The following is a 17,867-nucleotide window of genomic DNA, read 5'->3' as shown; positions in this document are numbered from 1 at the left end:
TTTCTCATAAAAGCTTAATGCTGCTTTCTCGTATTTGGGCTTCTGGTCTACCCTTGGTTTATTTTGGGGTGTGATGTGAAAAAAAAACTATTTTCTCCCACTGATTCCTGGTCCCACTTTAGTCACATGTGAAGTTTCCAGATGCACCTCCGGCTGCCCCTCCTGCCCTTTTCATAGTTCCCGCGTATGCAGCCAATCTCCGTCACAATTCTTTTTTTTTTTACTGTTTTAGGAAAAAAGCAGCTTAATTCTCTGTAGCCCATGAGCTTTTTTAACCTTTTACATACTTTTAAGAACCAATCACACAGTGCCATAAAAGCATTCGTGGAAATAAAATAGAATAATAAAAGGTAGTTCATAAGTCACTCACCAACATGAATGAAGGGTTTCATCCTTTTACGATTTTGCTGCAACTTTGTCCAGATGAACAAGAATCTTCAACTGGTTAGTGTAATTTTACCATCGATAGTATTTTATTTTGATTCATTTTTACCTAATTGTATATCGTGGGCATTCCCCTAGTTTTCTGTTTGCTTGTTTTTTACACTATAATAGTTTTAATGTCTAGCTCTTCCGTCTTCATGCCAACTCCAAGGACAAGTTCATGTTTCATCAGACAGGAGCTAAGGAGGCAGCAGCGGGGTTTCTGTCCACCCCGCACGAGATGCATGTGGCTGAGGTCAGCCTGCGCCGCTCGCCTCTGTGAGAGCAGAGAGAAACAGCGGCGTTTCCTTCTCAGTCCACTGGCCGTGAAGAAAAACCACTTTCTCCGTAACCCCAGGTCCTTTCTGTGGGTTTGCACGGGGACCGCCCACACCGAGCCCCACATCTGAAACTAAGCAGACATTCCTAGCTGTGCTTGGTGGGGCAGGGGGGTGTAAACTCTCACACGGGGAACCAGAATGGTTCTTGCTGCCTGTGGTCTCAGCCAGGACAGTGATGGAGTCTTTGGCAGCCCTTGCTTCATCCAGACAGGGGGCAGGGCACAGTTTTCTGCCCTCATCTCAGGTGCCCAGGGGCATGGAGGGGCTCCAGAGGGGCAGTGGAATCCCACCACCACTGACTACTTGTCCGGCCCTTGAGAACCCACCTAGCTTTGCTGAGCCGTGCATTTTGCTTGCGCATACTCAGATAACGCTGCCCACCTGTTGGAGGTGGGGTGAACCTGAGTCCCCTGCCCCCGTGCATGGGGCTCCATTGTCACTACCACTGCCATTCGATAGGAAAGGGAGCAACCATGAACTTCTACAGCAGGCCGCTTTCCATCACGGGGTCAGCTCAGCTGTCCAAAGGGGATGATGGTCTGGGCTCCCAGCCTGTCCCATGCTCTTCTCTGACCCAGAGTTGGGGCCCACTCTCTGCCCTAATTTCTCCTAGAATGATCACAGTTTATTTTCACAGGAGTTGCTCCACCGACAAACTCGAGCAACTCAGAGCTTCACCCAGGTGTATCAGGCAGGTGTGTCCAAGTGCATGATTTCCAGTGAAGCTCAGGATGCCTTAAAGGCAGAGCCCATAGTGTGACATCAGGGGTGCGAGCTCAGAGGGAGGCGCTGGGACAGCTGCAGGGTGCACGTCCCTCCAAGGAGCCTGCCCCTCCCGCCTCCCAGCCCTTGTTGCCCTGAGGGATCACAGATCAGGAGAAGCCAGAGATCTTGGTGTTAGGTGGGGTCTTCTAAACTGTAAAGGTTGACAACCAAGCAAACATTCAGGCCCAAACGAAGCACGTCTGCGCACTGGACATGTCCTGTCCCAAGTCTGCACGCTGCAGGCTGTGAGAGGGCGCCGGGCCCTTCCTCCATCCCCTTGTTTTCCTGCTGCAGAGTATCATCGCTGTGACTCGGGCACCCCCGGACATGGCTCTGCAAAATATCTCTTCCCAAGTAAACCCGGGCGGCCGTTGCATCTTCCTCGCAGTGAGATAGTGAAATCCCTCACAAATTCTGCAGCAGAGGGACGGGAGCTGTCCAGTGCTGGGCAGGAGAGCGAGCCGGCAAAGCCCAGGTGGGCCCCGATCAAGCAGGCCAGTTCCAGGTTTCCAGACTGGTCAGTGGTCAAGTCCAGTGCTGGGGGCATTAGCACCCCAGAATCAGGCTTACCTATTGTGTGAGAACAGAACCTGCCCCTGCCACGGAATGAGGTTCTGACCCAGGGACAGGAGATGCCGTCAGAACACTGCCCAAGAACACTGTGTTCAGAGAACAGCAGCAGAAAGAGAGAGAGGCGTTGACAAAGAGTATGTTTCCTGACACCCGCACACTCAGGGCAGGTCGGGCCAGGTTCTCTTCATGTGCCTCTGAAGTGTGAGCACCCAGGCCACTCGAGTGGGACAGGCCACTGTATCGGTGCCAGCCACTGTATTGGTGCCGGCTGCTGGTCCCATCTGCAGCCTCCTGGCTCTGCCCTGCTGGTTCTCTTACCTGGTTTCTGCAGTGAGTCCTCATGTGGCCATTTGTACTCCAGAAGACAGGGCCTTCCTGCAGTGACGAGGCTGAGCCCAGCTGTGACCATGCCACCTCTCCCCCCTTTGCTGATGCCAGGTCTTACAGTCTCATTTGCCGTGACTGGTGAGGCTGGGCCTCTCTGGGAGAGTGGACTCTGAGAGGTGGCAAGGCTGTCCCCAGCGGTCTCAGTCCCCTCAGCTTACAGAACGGCATTGTGCAGCTGGTCCCAGTAGACGAAGGCGTGTCCGTGGTCTGACACACTGCCCAGGCACCCAATACTATTGCCACCTTCCTGGTCCTCAGGAATCCATTGAGTACTGTTGGGGACAGGGTCTAAGATCCTCTGTGGCTTGAGAAGACCCATGTTGATAAGATCTACACGGTGAAGTGCCCATGAGTGTTTCTGCTTTCTCTGCACCCTGCAGGTGGCGCAGTCCTACAGACTTCTTTGTCCAGGGTGGCCTGGGGTGGCAGGTTGACAAATCTGAGGCCAGCACTCTATCCCCAGTAGCTCCTTCCTGCTCAGCTGAAAGTGTCCTTCTTAACCTCTTCAGTCCAGGGGTGAAACACTGGCACCTGCCCCATACGGGTGCCGCAGAGGGTCCTCCCTCCGTCAGGGCTGCTGCTGCACCGATGTCAGCCTTGGTGGGGCTCCCTTGTCGGGGTGCAACACGGGGGGATGAGGGAATGGGGTCAGTGGGCCCCATGTGGAGCAGCAGGGTCTCAGAGAGGTCATGCAGAGCCACAGAAGACAACAGGTAGAGCTTCTTCCAGTGGCGGGTGGCTCCCTGAATTGCCTGCTGCTTTCTCCCCTCCACCTGGACACCCCTGAAGTTCCTTCTCGGCCCCACTTGTCAGGGAGCAGTGGATGTGATGGCTGGGGCAGTGAGGAACTGCTGTGGCCTTCAGGGTTATGGTTTCAAGTGGTAGCTGGAGCCCTGGCCATTTGTACCCACGGGAGCTCTGACCTCAGGAGCCTTTAGAAACATGTTATAGTCTCCAGAGCCCTGCAACTTTGTAACTGTAGGGACTTACTTTAGAAACATTTTATGCCATTCAGAGCCCTGCAACTTTGTAACTGTAGGGACTTTGGACCCATGGGAACATTCATGAACGTTTTAACACCTTCCAAGATGCTGAAACTTTGTAACTACATTTACAAAGAGCCAGGAGAATTAAACTGTGCAGGACAGTAACCACCAGCCACATCTTGGCTACGAGCGCCTGTCACATGGTCCCACCCAAAGTAAGATGTGCAGTGAGTGTGAACTATGCTCCAAATTTGGCCTGAGGAAAAAAAGCAGTTTTATAGTAATTACATGTACAAATAGTGAAAATAATTTGGGTTAAAACTGAGTTAAATAAGGTACGCTAATTGAAGTTAAATAAGGAATCTCACTGAAATCAATCTCACCTACTTCCTCCCTTGGTCAGCGGGACTACAGGAAGTTCTAAGATCGCACTGGTGGCTCACATCACATCCCTCCTGGGCATGTAGTTCTGGGACTCTGGGGCTCTGTCACCACAGGGCCATTTGTTGATGGAAGGGGTGGTTAAATGACAGGGCTGCTATCAGCTGTGTCTTCTCCCAGGCTTCTTGCCTGCAGTTTATCAAGTAATTGTTTTTGAAATCCTATGTGTTGGTTTTGTTGTCATTTGCAAGTTGTATTGCCACCTGAAAGGGACGTCTTTTTCTCTCCCAACTCCTTTTTCTCCCATGATTTTGCCATTGGATAAATTACTTAAAGAAACTCTTCTAACCACATCAAACAAGATAATGACCGAATGGGTCATAATTAACCCAGGCTCCTCCCCACCCCACCCCCTTCTTATATACAATGAAACGGAACCAAACCGAAAAGCACCTATTTTTCCTATTTTTTTATTTGACCGGCGGCCCCTGGTACACCTGAGTGCTGAGACCATCAGGCCTGCACCCTGGGGCTCCCGCCCTGTCTCCTGTCCCCTGCTGCCTGCCCCACGGGGAGCAGGCAATTCCACTGTCTGGGCAGACTGTGGTTTGAAACTCACCAGGGTCGCCCTTTGTCCCTTGTATTCGATGCAGCAGTGTCCTGAGCGTCACCCTGTTCTCTGCAGGGTCACACCCGTGTGAAAAAATGCTGCTGGCAATGTTTGCTCAACATGTGCAGCCCGGAATCGAAATGTCTGGGCCATGTTTATCCTTTATTTTCTTGGTCTGAAGCCAAAGCAAACTGTCACAGGAGCCATATCTGAGGACTGGGGGGCAAGCCAGGCTAGGGAGTGGTGCCTGGAGGGCCTCTGCGCGGACACTTCAAGCTGAGAAGACACTAGTGCTTCTTGCCAGCTCCCCCACCCCTCAGGGACTTGAACTCAGCCCTGCTGCTTGTCGACAGCATGCTGCCCCATGGCTCAGGGATGGCAGGCTTCGCTTTGGCTTTGGGGGGGCTACTAGTAATTATTGGGGGAAGCTGATGGCGGTGGGTGAGGAAGGAGAAACAAATATCACTATCTCTCCCTTCTGAGATTTTATATTACAAAGCAAAACAGAGATGTTGCCAGTGCCTTTGGATCTGCCAGGCAATCCATTCATGCCGAAGTCCAGGGCCCGGAGCACGTGGCCCACAGTGGCCTCGGGAAGAGCCAGCTGCCGAAGCCAAGTGGCCTCTCTGCCCAGGGACAGCAGGCTCCATGGCCCCGGGAAACGCCAGCCCCGGCCAACCCTCCTCTCTCCCTTCCTCCCTCCTTCCCTCCCAGCCTGGGCACTCTTTGCAAAAAAGAATTGCTGTTCATTAGAGGACCAAAGGATTATTTAAAATGTTTCCCATTTAAAAGATTGTTTTATCCCTCAAGCTGCTTTGTAAGAACACGATTCTAAAATAAGGATAAAATATTGGCTATAGTGCATCAATTTCTATGAAGCCCGCGGGGCGGAGGGTGCCCAGATTGCTGCCCCACCCCCATGCCCACTCCCGCAGGTGCCACTCTTGCACCCTCAGTCGTTGTATGTGACACACCGGTGACCCCTGAGCAATGTACAGGAGGGTTGGGGGCACCAAGCCCACGCAGTTGAAAATCTGAGTGTAACGTTCAACCCTCCAGACACATAGCTGCCTCTCGGTATCTGCGATGAAGCTGCTCCAGCATGTACCCCTCCCCCCACAGATACCAAAATCCCAAACACTGGAGTTTCTAATACAAAACGGTGTGGAACGGTTCATACAGTTGGCCCCACACATCTGAGGACTCCCCACTACAAGTTGGAAATGTTGCCTTTCATCCTTGGTTGGCAGAGGCCACAGGTACAAGACCTGAGAATAGGACAGGCTGGCTGTATGAATACTTACTGATGAAAGCCAGCATCAAAGTGGATCCATGCACTTGAAGCCCGTGTCATTCGGGGTCAGCTATGTACGTCTCAATTTCTTCACTGAACGTCCATCTGTATTTCTACATAAACACGGTGGTCCATGTGCCGACCGGTGTCCACGCCCTGGGGCATCGATGCAGGGGGGGAGGTCAGCTCACTCCCTACTGTTTCCTGTTTGGAGATCTTTCCCTGAATACGATGAATGGTATTACGTTTATGTATTTCCCCCTATGGGGTTCTTTTCTTAAGGCAAACGATCAAAACAGGCTTATGAGCCAACATTCTTACAGAGCGGAAAAGTGGAAGCGACGTGTTTCTTTCGTGAGGGGCGTTTCCACGTCGCTCTCCGGTTAAACCCGGGAGCGACGGGGCGAGTGTCTGAGTCGCTGCCCTTTGTCGGCTTGCAGTGTTTTGTCCTCTCCGGGTCGATGTGCATCAAACAAAAGCGCCGGCAGCGGAGTGTTTAAGGTCATTTTTATTTCTGTTTCTATCATTCTGTTCTCATCGAGCGAGGTGACTTTGCTTAATTTGAAGTAAAGGCAGATACTTTCAAGTAAAAACATGGGTATGGGCTTGTTCAGTGGGCTTTCAGCACAGTACACGAAGAGTGGGCATGTCCAATGTGTGCAGTTTCCCCGGTTCAAAGGCCATCTTACGCAGCGCTGCCCGAATTTTCTATGCCGTGCGCATTATTAAATATTTGAATTCAATGTGTTGAGGCCATCCCATTTTGTGAAAGAGAAAACCACGGCTTTAGTGAAGTGCACTGAGATAAAGTCCAAGGCAGAAGCAGTAGGACAGACAGTCCGTGCCTCCGAAGGCCCTTATTAATTGCTCTGCGCGCACACACATCTCCAACCAGCCCCTTTGTCTGGCTTGTCAGAGGACATCAGCGGAGAGAAATCTGGACGCCACTTCCTGGCTCCTCGAAGGGCACCTCGACCAGGGAAGAAAGGCTCATTTATCAGAAGACAAACTCTGCTACGTGAGGGCTGTGCCGAGCGCTTTTCCTGACACGATCAGGGTCCGATGGGCAGTGCCGGACACTGTCCTCAGTTTTAACCAGCAGTGGGGAAGACCGTCACGGGTCTCCGTTCTTCAAGTGGCAGGAACCTAGAGACATGTATCCTACCTGTCTCCTACTTGCTCTCCTAGCCGTTATCTCATGGTGCTGCTGTCCCAGGGAGCGCACAAGGCAAGGCCAATCCTCCCGCACAGGTGGGCAGACATTCTCCCAGACCCCCGGGGGGCCAGGCCCAGGTTGTGCCCTGGTTGCCCAACCTGGCTGGTCCTCCCCTGGACGTAGGAGCCCTTTGACCTCGGGCAGGTCCGCTAGTCTCTCGACTCTGTCTTCTGTTTGTGCGGAGGCAGTGACAGGACACTCTGCCTTACAAACTGCTGGTGAGAATCGGTGCAAAAGAGCTCAGTCGGGAGCCTGCCCAGGGGGGCTGCTCTCGACTCAGAGGGATGCCAGGACATGCGATGGCCAGTGCCACCTCCCGTCAGGTCTGGGAGGAGGCTCCTGGTGGGGCACAAGTGGGCGTGGTTATTACTGTCACCACTGTCATAACTCTTCGTTGTCATTATGATCAGTTTTGTATTTCCTGTTCCAGAATTCCAGAAGCATGGCTTTGTGGGTGGTATACTCTGGCCCTCCAAGCCCTTGTCCCCTCTGTCACCTGTCCAGGGCACAAATTAAGCCAAAGTAAAAATGTGGAAAGGGACATATTGGGCCATATGTCACCCTGCCTGGGTGAGCACTTCTGGAGGCCGTGAGCCCAGCCGCACCTCTGGCCAGAGCCTGCAGCCCCCACCCCTGGAGGCTCAGGGACCTGAGGAAGCCTCCTCGTGGGCTTAGGGACAGGCTGGCTGTGTGGGGAGAGCGCATATGTGTGCCTGGCCACCATGTGCCTTTGCACACTTGGCCCCCAGAGGGCCTCAAGGTAGGGCCAGGTGCCGCGATGACAGCACAGAGAAACAAGTGAGTCCCATGGGTGTGTCAGCCTGTCCGTGGTGGTGTGGCCGGTGGTGCACATGGAGAGTAGACTCGGGACTGCGAGTGCAGGGAGCCAGGATGGTGTGCCAGCTGTTTGTCCTGCAGGGTCATGAACACACACATATGCACACACCCCTCACATATACACCACACCCCTCACATACCACACACATGTGCACACACCCCTCACATACCACACACAGAACATATACACACACCACACACATGCACATACCCCTCACATGCCACACACCACACCCCTCACATGCCACACACACCACACACATGCACACACTCCACACATACATCACATGCATACACCTCTCACATGCCACACACATCACATACCATACACATCATGTACACATGCACACACACCCCTCGCATACACATGTACACACATACCACACACATGCACATGCCATCTGTGTCTCAGCAGCTCTGAGGACCCTGGTGGTCTGGGGAGCACAGAGCAGCGTGAATTTGAATAGGAGATGCCCCTCCCTCGGGTGTTTCTAGAAAGGCGTGCAGTACATGCATGATAAGGGTCACACATGCCCTTGCTTCCTCTCTGATCTTTTCTAGAACTGAGAATGCTGCTGCGGCGCCCGATGACAACAGAGACCTGCTGGTCACCAGGCGGTTGGGGCAGAGTCGGGCAGACCTGGACGAGGACCCGGAAGGTGAGGGGCGCCCCTGCGCAGGTTCTCCTGACCACGTTCTGTGCAGTGACACCATGAGGGGCGGCCTCCGGGAGCAAGAACGGCTCAGCTGGCAGGCAGCCTGGACGAGGAGGGGGGAGCAGTCCACAGCCGGCCCTCCCAGGTCGGGGTGGGGGCGGCCCCACAGCTGCCTCACACCTGCTCTAAGCAGCCCTGAGTTTGCACGCTGAATGGCAAACGTAGTGAGAAAGGAAAGCTCCCAGGACCCAGGGGACTTAGGGAGACACTGGGGGAACCAGACACACAGCTTCCTTTGTTAAAAAATGTATTCGCCAATAACGGGCCATGTCCTGTCACCATCTCCTGTCACCGTTCTCCTGGGGAGGTGTCGGGGGTGGCCCCACCAGGCCGAAGCTGACGCAAATACTCCCAAGTAAACAGTAAACAGCTCGGAAATCTTCAAGCAAAGGCACAAGGTGAAAATGAACTAGGGGTGGGGGCCTGAGTGCAAAACGAGGGGGGAACAGATCCCTGCTGTCCAATGTGCTTGTCGCTTTTCTGTCCTCGGGAGACATGACTGAGCTGATCTGTCCGAATCAGCCGTGTGTCCATGTCACTGAGCTCTGCCCCGTGACATTGCATCCTTCAGGGCGAGTTCTGCGGTGCTTGGGGGTCTGTCGTTCACGTGGTGAGATGCCAAAGCCAGGGCCGTTGCCCTCATGCTTTGTGGGGCTGTGGGGAGCAGGAGCAAGGTGAAGGCCAGTCTCAGCACCCCCTTCATGCTCTGCGCTCAGACAGAGATTCCAGAGGTGTGGGTTCAGAGATGGACTTTTAAGGAAAACCTGTCAGCAAAACGGACCCAGACACTTGCTCTTAAGACATCACCAATCAGCCAGGTGCCCCTCCATTGAGTAAGGGTTGAGACACAGTCCCCGGGCCAATGTAGATGATAGACTGAAATGCCACTTTGAAACGTGCAAAAAAAACACTTAGAAGGGCCCTCGGAGAAACCAAGTCACGGTGTGGTGGCCACAGGTGGTTGGTGCGGGCCACATAGGTGGGCGTGTGTGACTCGTGTTCATGCTTCTCTGCAGACTTGGAAGAGAGCTATGAAACCGACACCAGCTCTCTCACTGGCTCCATCGATGGCGTGTCTGGTCATGGCACGCAGGAAGCTATCGGCCCTGACACAGACCCCGACACCATCCCAGTGACATTCATCGGGGAAGTGGATGACCCCGTGGAGTTGGGGCTGTTCTCCAACAGAAACAACAATGCTGGGTCTTTCGACAGAGGGTGTGGAGCCAGCAGGGCGGCCCACCCACCACCGGCCCCAGGGGCGCCCCAGGAGCAGCGTGAAAAGCAGAGGGCGAATGGGCCCAATGCAGCTGCCCTTCCCCAGGACACTGGGAGGGATGTCCGATCAGCCTCAGCCGACTCCTGCAAAGATCCGAATCCTGTGAAAGCGGAGCCCTGGGCAACTTCTGAGCTCCGCCAGCAAGCCCGGAGTGTGCAGGAGCAAGGCAGGGGGCAAGGCTGCGCTCTCAGTGAAGGGGCGCGGACCACCAAGGCCGTGAGCTCTCCGCCACGGAAGGAGAAGGACAGTGATGATGAGAAGGACGTCTCGGTGCCGCTGTCATGGTGTCAGCGAGGCCAGAACCCAGGAGGGAGTTTTGGATTTAAGTACGGCCTCACAACATATAAAATTGTTCCCCCGAAATCGGAGAGGAGGTGTTACGACAGAGGAGTGTCGCTCTCCACAGGCGCCATCAAGATCGACGAGCTGGGGAACCTGGTGAGTCCCCATGGGAATGGAAGCAGGACCATGGCACTGCCATCCCCTGCTCTTGAAAAAGATGCCCGGCCCCTGGGGGGCGTCAAAGAACTCCGGCGGGTAGGCTCCCTGGAGAAGCGCTCTGGCCAGCCCCTGGGGAGCTCGGCCCGAGGTCCCCCCACCCCCACGGCTCCAGCAAAAGCTCCATTTCCGGACGGCAGGGGTGGAACAGAGCCCAGTTCCCTGGACCCCACGGCAGTGTCGCCCCAGCAGCCCTCTGCCCACCAGGGTGATGGCAGGCTGCTGCCAGAGGGGCACAGCCGACCACCCTCAACAGCCACTTGTCCCATGAAAGTGCCAGCAGCTCATACCACCCAAGTCCCGTTTCTCAAGCCTCAGAGAAGGACGTCCAGTCAGTATGTGGCCTCAGCCATCGCCAAGCGGATGGGGCCCCCTCGAGCCCACGCTGATGTGGTGAGGAGGCATGAGGCTGCCGAGAAGACCTGGGGGGCTGGGGGGCTGGAGCCGAGAGGACGGCCTCGTGCTATGGAAGAAGATGCCACCCGCAGCCCATGCCCAGAGCCACACAGACGTGAAGGGGAGGCAAAGTCGCCCTGTGGCCATCTGCCCAACACCAACGGGGAAGTATCGGCAGGGGGGCAAGGGGGCAGCCCTCCCGGGAAACCATGTCCACAAGACTGTCCTGCTGGAACCCACGGAGGCATCTGTGTCCCCCTCATCACCGCAGCTCAGAGGGACCAGGATTCTGCGGGACCAAGCTGTGATTTTGGCGGAAAGCAGGGCACAGGCATCCACAGGGCCAGCTCAACGCCAGACCCCAAAAGCACACCAGACAGCACCGAGGGCCCACTTTCCGGTTCAGGAGATGTTCAGGTTCCCACCGGGCTCCTGGTGAATGGCTCCAGGTGGGGCCCCAGCCACAGCGAGCCTCCTCAAGCTCCCAGGACAGCTGGATTGGACCACCACACCGTCCTCCCGAGGGGGGAGGAGAAGCCCGATGTACCGTGCACAGATATTCAAGACCCCGACAGCACACCACCCCCCAGCATCTTTGGGCCAAAGAAGAAGTTCAGACCAGTTGTGCAGAGGCCAGCCCCCAAGGACACATCCCTGCACAGTGCCCTGATGGAGGCCATCCACACGGCCGGAGGCAAGGACAGGCTGCGCAAGGTGAGTGCGCAGGGCGGGTGGGGTCCTCACTCCACACCTGTCAGCTCAGGGGAAGATGGGGAGGGCACAAACAAGGGGCGAGCAGGTGTAGGTGGGGCCAGGCTTCTCTCTCATGGCTCAGGAAGGGGCAGAGCAGAGCTGTTGAGGACAGGAAGCGGGTGGTGTGGGCTGTGCACCAGCCTTGAGGGCTCCCCCTCCTGGGGAGAAGGGCACCACCAACAGTCCGGGGAGCAGGAGGCAGGGCAGAGGGGGCAGTTTGTGGACAGTCGACCCGGGCCCCTCCTGCCCGGTGTTCTTCAACAGGGATAGGCATTTAACCTATCACAAATGCCACGAAACTTCATTGTTACACCAAATAAAACAATCCCTCCGAAATCAGAGGAGCGGCATTACGTCAGGAGAATCACTCTCCTGGGGTACCTTAGAGGGTGCCGAGCTGGGGGAGCTGGGGAGCTATTTCCTCTGATTTCTTTTTTGTTATTTGTTTGTTTGTTTGTTTGTAGAGAAAGGGGAATGGAGGGAGAAAGAGAGGGAGAGAAACAACAGTGTGTGGTTGCCTCTCACACGCCCCCTACTGGGGACCTGGCCCACAACCCAGGCCTGTGCCCCGACTGGGAATCGAACTGGTGACCCTTTGGTTCTCAGGCTGGTGCTCAATCTACTGGGCCACACCAGCCATGGCTCCTCCAGTTTCTACATGAGGAAGCAGAGTCGTGGTGAGGCCCAGTGACCTGGTGAAGGCCGCACTGCCAGCTAGTGGGGATTCAGGACCCCACCCAGATCCGCAGGACTTAACAACACATTATCAGCTCTGGAAAGCCAGGACCAATCACAGGAGGGGCCTGACATCACAGGCCAGACTCTGATGTCACCGCAAATGCATGGCGGCTGTTATTTTGTACAAGGTCAACACTGGTGAGACAGGTGCCTGGCAAAGGCCCGGTGTTCCTGCAGGCAGGGCTGGCACGGTCAATCCATTGGTCACAAGGTCTGGGTTTCCTTTCCTGCCACCTCTCAGTGCGCGTGTCCCATCATCTGAGTGACACATTTTGACGCTTCCTTTTCTAGACTGCAGAGCCCAGCGCAGAGGGAGGGCCCAAAAAGCTGTCCTATGTGGAGGCAGAGAGTGAGCACTCGGCCCTACTGGCTGCCATCCGGGGGCACCGCGGCGCCTGCAGCCTGCGCAAGGTGAGGCAAGGGGGCTGCCGGCCAGGTGTGCTGGGCAGCAATGGGTCTTCCCAGATGATGGGTAGTCATCACCTGGTGGCCCACCTGCTGCTGCCACCCAGACTGGCTCAGATGGGCGGTCACTGCACGGGGATGAGAGCGCCCAGGAAGGCTCCCTCCCTTGTCCACCTGCCCACCTGGCCCCCAGCATCTTCCAAGTCCCTGGAGGGGGTCCCAGTGTGGCTTCGGGGCATAGAGTGGCCTGGGTCCCAGGAAGAGTTTGGTGTACACGCTGCACACTGAGGAGGGGTGTGGGTCCTCCCAGACTATTGGACAGGTCGGGGTGCATGGCCTTGGGCCCATCACATGCTGCCCAGGCATCAGGGAATCAGGAGGTCCTTGTGGGACAGGACAGGACTGCCACGCTGCTGCTGGCCCTCAGTCACTGGCCATAGGGGCAGCTCAGAGGCAGAAAGTAAACATGCCTCCCAGCCTGGCTTGGGGCAGGGCCATGTGCTGCCCTTGGAGGGGACCCTCAGGATGTTGTCACTTAACTATGTCTTTGCCAGGTGGCATCTTGTGCCTCTGAGGAGCTCCGGAGCTTCCGTGAGGCTGCAAGCTCTGCACGCAGGACGGAAGCCCCCAGGCTGGAGGACCTCGCCAGCCACCCCCCACCTGCACTGCCGCCCCCATCTCCTCCAGCTGCCCCAGCTCCCCCAGCATCCAGGACAGTGACCAGGTCAAGCTCCAGCCCCCTCAGCAACCCCATGGATGCCAGGCAGGCCTTGATGGATGCCATTCGCTCTGGCACAGGGGCCGCCAGGCTGAGAAAGGTGAGAGGGTGCTGTGGGCATCACTGTGGAGCAAGAGAGATGTGGAGAAATGCCACCGCCTGCAGGCAGAACCTCGAGCCTGGGGACAACAGTGGGGTGAGGGCGGGAGGGGTGGCTGTGTCATGTCCTGCACCACGCTGGCCAGAGGACACCGTACGATGCACCTTCCCCTGGATGGGCAGTCAGTCTGCCCAGCCCCTGGGGGCTCAGGGGTTGGGGAACCCCTGAGTATGTCCCCCACCCACCCCTGAAGGTCCAGGGATGTGCTGGATGGCAGTCTAAGATGTGTCCTGTGCAGCACAGCTCACACTCGCGGTCCTCATACTGGAGGGAAGCTGCCCTGTGACTTCTCTCATTTCTTCTTCTCCTGCCTAATGTTTGAAAACTACTGGTCTCACGCCCGTGGGCCCAGCACACGCACTGCGTGGTCTTGTGCTGCGCTGCCCGCCCGCCTGGTCCCGGAGAGAAAGCAGAGTGGTTCCCAAATCGGAGGGACCCTGGGCCCAGGGCTGCTGAGACCTGTCCCAGCTCAGGATGAGTCTGTCACTGCATGGCCCCTCCCTCCCCACCCACTCCCAGGGGTTTAGGCACTCGGGCTAACAACTGGGCCCAAGCTGGTGCTGCCGTGCGACCCCGAAGGGGTGGCTCCTGCGATGTTGCCCGCCCTCATTTCCCAGGCAAGTCAATGGGCTCTGAGGATCAGGCAATCAGATGAGGGTCAGCTCGGGCACAGAAGGTTCCTGCAAGCAGGCAGCCCACAGGGCAGGGGCCACTGTCACACAGGCCTGCCAGCCCTGCCCAAAAGGTCGTTGCTCCCCACTCAGGAGCCCGTGGCCGCAGAGGACAGGGAGGGGGCCCACATCCCTGCAGGCAGGCCCCGCTGAAGCCGGAGGTGCCCCTGTGTTCCCCATGCAGGAGCAGCCTGAACACCCACTGTCCCGGCTCTGGGGTCCTCAGGGCTTGTCTGTTGTGATAGCGAGGCATCCACAACTGTGGGCGACCCTCGGTAGGACCTGAGATATCACACAGCAGGACACTGGCCATTGTTCCGGAAGCTCAGCCCCACCCCCAGGTTAGGGCGCTGGGAGTAGGGAGTGTCCTTAGTGGATGACGTGGGCAGCGGTGGGGGTGGCAGACCCCGTACTCTCTCTTTGCAGGGGGTGCGGTTGGAAATTGCTGGCAGCTTCTAGGGATTTTTTGAAAAATTTCTATTGGTGAACTTAAGCAGTTCTATTATGTAGAAACAGCAGAAGTGAAGAAATTGGGGTGGGTGGAGAAATGAGGGGAACCCCAGAGCCTGGAGCGTGTGCAGAGGGAGACAGGTCTGTGTGGCCAGTCCTGAGACTGCTGCTTGGCCAAACAGGGCACCGGGCTGCACAGAGTGCTGACCCCACCCCCACCCCGAGTGCTTCCCATGGACTCAGAGCCATGCAGGGGTCGTCACCTGACTGCCTGCGGGTCCCCGGGGACCTTGTCCACTGTCTTCAACACCGTTTCTCAAAGAGAAATCCGTGGGCCATTGACAGCCAAAGTCAGATTTCGGGGCGCTTGAGCCTGCACACCTGCAAATTTTGAATATGTTCCGAATGACTTCCCATTTGGGTTAGTCGCTGGAGCCCTGGGCTGCCTTGGAATAACACTGAGTGTTGTTGAGGCACAGCGATGAGAGACTTTTGACCTTTTCAAAGGAGACGTTCCTCTCCACTTGCAGGTTTCACCAGGATGCTGGGGCTGGGGGGGTCACAGGCTTGCCAGGAAGGGACCCAGCACTGTGACTGGCCACCTCAGGCTGTCTCCCTCTGAGCGCACACCCTGTGCCTTCCAGAAAGCAGGAAACAAGTTGGGGGGTTGTCGACCAGAATGGAGCATGTTGTTTGTGCTCTGGGAAAGGAAGCAGAGAGAAATGCGAGGACATTGGGCAGAGAAGGGCTAGCTGGGCACTCAGTGATGGTGCAGGAGAGGGCATATGGGTCTGGACACCAGGCAGGTGGCAGGACACCTGGGTGAGGGGGGCGGCCCTCGTGGCCACGGCCAGCGGCCGAGGCAGGCCATTGCTCTCCACCACCTCAGCTTGGGTCTGGCCACTCCCAGTGACATTCAGAAGCCCATGTTCTCACTGCTCCTTGGATTAGTCAGAGTGTGTGACCTGCCTCCGCCATCCTGGATGCAGAGGCCTGGCGAGTGAATATCGATGCAGCCTGTCTGAGGGTCTGACACTGGAACACTTTTCAAGGTGCCCTGGGGCTGAGAGACAGGCCTGGGTGGCCAATATGAGTGTGACGTGGGACACCAGGTCCTTTCGCCCTTGATCACTACTCCGCCCAAATTGAGCCCTGTCTCACACGGCCCCTCTGGGTACCCATGCCTCAGAGGGGCACTGGGAGTGGTCGAGTGTGTTCGTTTCTGCGTTTTCTCCTTGGCCCTGTGAGGGGGATGGGGACCAGTGCAGAGAGACGGCGTTTCGCCCTGGCCGGGCGGCTCAGTGCTTGGATCATCACCCCTCACACCAGCAGGTTGCAGGTTCCATTCTCAGTCAGAGCACGTGCCTGGGTTGTGGGTTTGATCCCCAGTCGTGGTACCTACAGAAGGCAAGTGACTGATGTTTCTGTCTCACATCCCTGTCTCTCTTTCTCTCTCTCTCTCCTCCTTTCCTCTCTCTAAAATCAATGGCAGCATATCGTCAAGTGGGGGTTAAAAAAAAAAGACTCGGCGTGTTGGGCGAGGAATGGAGTCGTCACCGGTCTGTGTGCCCCTCAGCACCCAGACTCCTGGGCCCACGGCTTCCCGATGGACCCTGAGTAACCAGGGCTGCCTCTTCCCCACAGGTGCCCTTGCTCGTGTGAACCACCAGGAGGATCAGACCGTGGCAGAAACGCCCCTGCCAGATGCCCACCGCCCCGCCTCCAGTACGCCACATGGCCGGGGCACCAGGATGTAGCACTGTTCCTGCCTGCGGCCAAAACATGTGCTGTTGGGTTCCCGTCACAGTCACGGTTCAGAGGGAGGGGCACTCTATGCCTGGGGCTGCGTGGCTCGTGTGCCAAGGAAACGTGTTATTCTGCCTTTGAGTATTTAAAGTTGCCAATAAATGGTTCTTGTTGGCAGGCTCCTGGGAGTACAGAGACTGGGAGTTGAGATTGGAGCCCAACAGGACACTAGCGACTGCAACGGGCCGTGGGTGAATGACCAGGCCTCAGGCCCGCAGGGGGCCACTGAGACTCGGACCCCACCGAGGGGTCAGCCCACCCAGCTGCTCACATACCCTCACTCGCTCGCACTCCAGGGGGAAAGACGGGGATGGAAGGATCGAAGCTGAAGGCGGCAGGCCGTGCGCCAAGGTGTCAGGAAGCCTACGTCTTCTTTCCCGAAGGGTCTCGGCTGGGAGCCTCGGAGGGCCGCAGACCGGCCAAGGGGGTCGGACCTACTGAGGCTCGGAAAGCCAGTGGTGACCGCCTGGAGTGACACTCACAGGGCGCATGCAGATGGGGGAGGGTGGGGGCAGAGCTCCCGCAAAGGCAATGCAGCTGAGACCCCGCAAAGCCCTGCAGGGGGTAGTCGGCGCCCCACCTGACAGCAGTTTCGGGGTGGGTGGGAGCTGTGAAGCCATAGGACCCTCCCCTGGGAGGGTTGCGAGTGGAGCCCTGGGGGCCCTGCCCATCCCCCCCGGGGCCAGGACCTGGGATGCTGGGTGTCACCAGCCCAAGATTGGCTAAGGTTTTGTGATTTGAGAAAAAAAGGAAAAGTCCCAACACTTCTGCCCAGCAGGCCTGTGTCCCCCTTGAACGGTGCGGTGGTCTCCCCGTCGGGCCGGCCCTCAGTCACCAGTATTTACAAGGAAGCAGCAGCAGCGGCCTTTCTCAGCTCCCCCCAAACAGAGCTCTGTAAGAGACCAGGAGAGATGGAGAGCAGCCTGGGATGAAGCCTCCCTCCCAGCGAGGCCGAGGCTGGGGCTGCTGGTGTGGTGTGACGCAGGGGACCTCCCAGGACTATTTCGGCAGCTGGGCTCTGCGGTACCTGAGGAACGTCACTCACCCTCCCTGGGCAGTGGGAGCACGGGCCAATGGCTCCCACACCACGCGGTCTCCACAGCGTGTCTTTTTGTGCCACAAATAAAGCACTCTGAAATTGTAGCCACAGTGTGTGTGTCATGGCTTCGGTGTGTTTGGGTGCGCGAATGCACTTACTCACTCCATAAATACAGGTGGCAGACACTGTGGGCAAAGCTGGGCGCGCCCTCATGTGGGTGAACCCCAAATCTGGCCCCTCCCTCAGTCCCCGGCAGATGACACAGCCAAAAAGGAAGTGTTCTCGTTCCAGGAGGCAGTGGCACAAAGCATTTTTAATGTTGTCTCAGACAGGAAGTGCCCACTCCTTGCTCCTGGGACACTACACGTAGACAGGCATCCCACACATGGTGCCTAGGGGCAGGGGCTCGGCAGGTCTAGAGACAG

The 17,867-nt window shown here is 56.8% G+C and overlaps 1 protein-coding gene across 4 annotated transcripts in view; it reads left to right on the top strand.

Moving 5' to 3' along the window:
- Window positions 1–17,546, top strand: part of COBL (cordon-bleu WH2 repeat protein) — a 127,423-nt gene extending 109,877 nt beyond the window's left edge. For all 4 annotated transcript variants that reach the window (XM_037041104.1, XM_037041102.1, XM_037041105.1 and 1 more), the window contains 5 exons: window positions 8,375–8,472; window positions 9,546–11,416; window positions 12,485–12,604; window positions 13,153–13,416; window positions 16,242–17,546. In XM_037041104.1, the coding sequence (XP_036896999.1) occupies window positions 8,375–8,472; window positions 9,546–11,416; window positions 12,485–12,604; window positions 13,153–13,416; window positions 16,242–16,259 (2,371 nt within the window). In that variant the 3' untranslated portion in view covers window positions 16,260–17,546. The remainder of the gene's footprint in view (window positions 1–8,374; window positions 8,473–9,545; window positions 11,417–12,484; window positions 12,605–13,152; window positions 13,417–16,241) is intronic.
- Window positions 17,547–17,867: the final 321 nt, after the last annotated feature.

This window comes from Sturnira hondurensis, unplaced genomic scaffold (assembly GCF_014824575.4).
Source record: "Sturnira hondurensis isolate 20B ecotype Veracruz unplaced genomic scaffold, ASM1482457v3 Scaffold0002840, whole genome shotgun sequence".
In the NCBI taxonomy this organism is placed as follows: domain Eukaryota; kingdom Metazoa; phylum Chordata; class Mammalia; order Chiroptera; family Phyllostomidae; genus Sturnira; species Sturnira hondurensis.
Note: the sequence above shows the minus strand (reverse complement) of the source record. Positions and strands in the feature narration are given on the sequence as shown.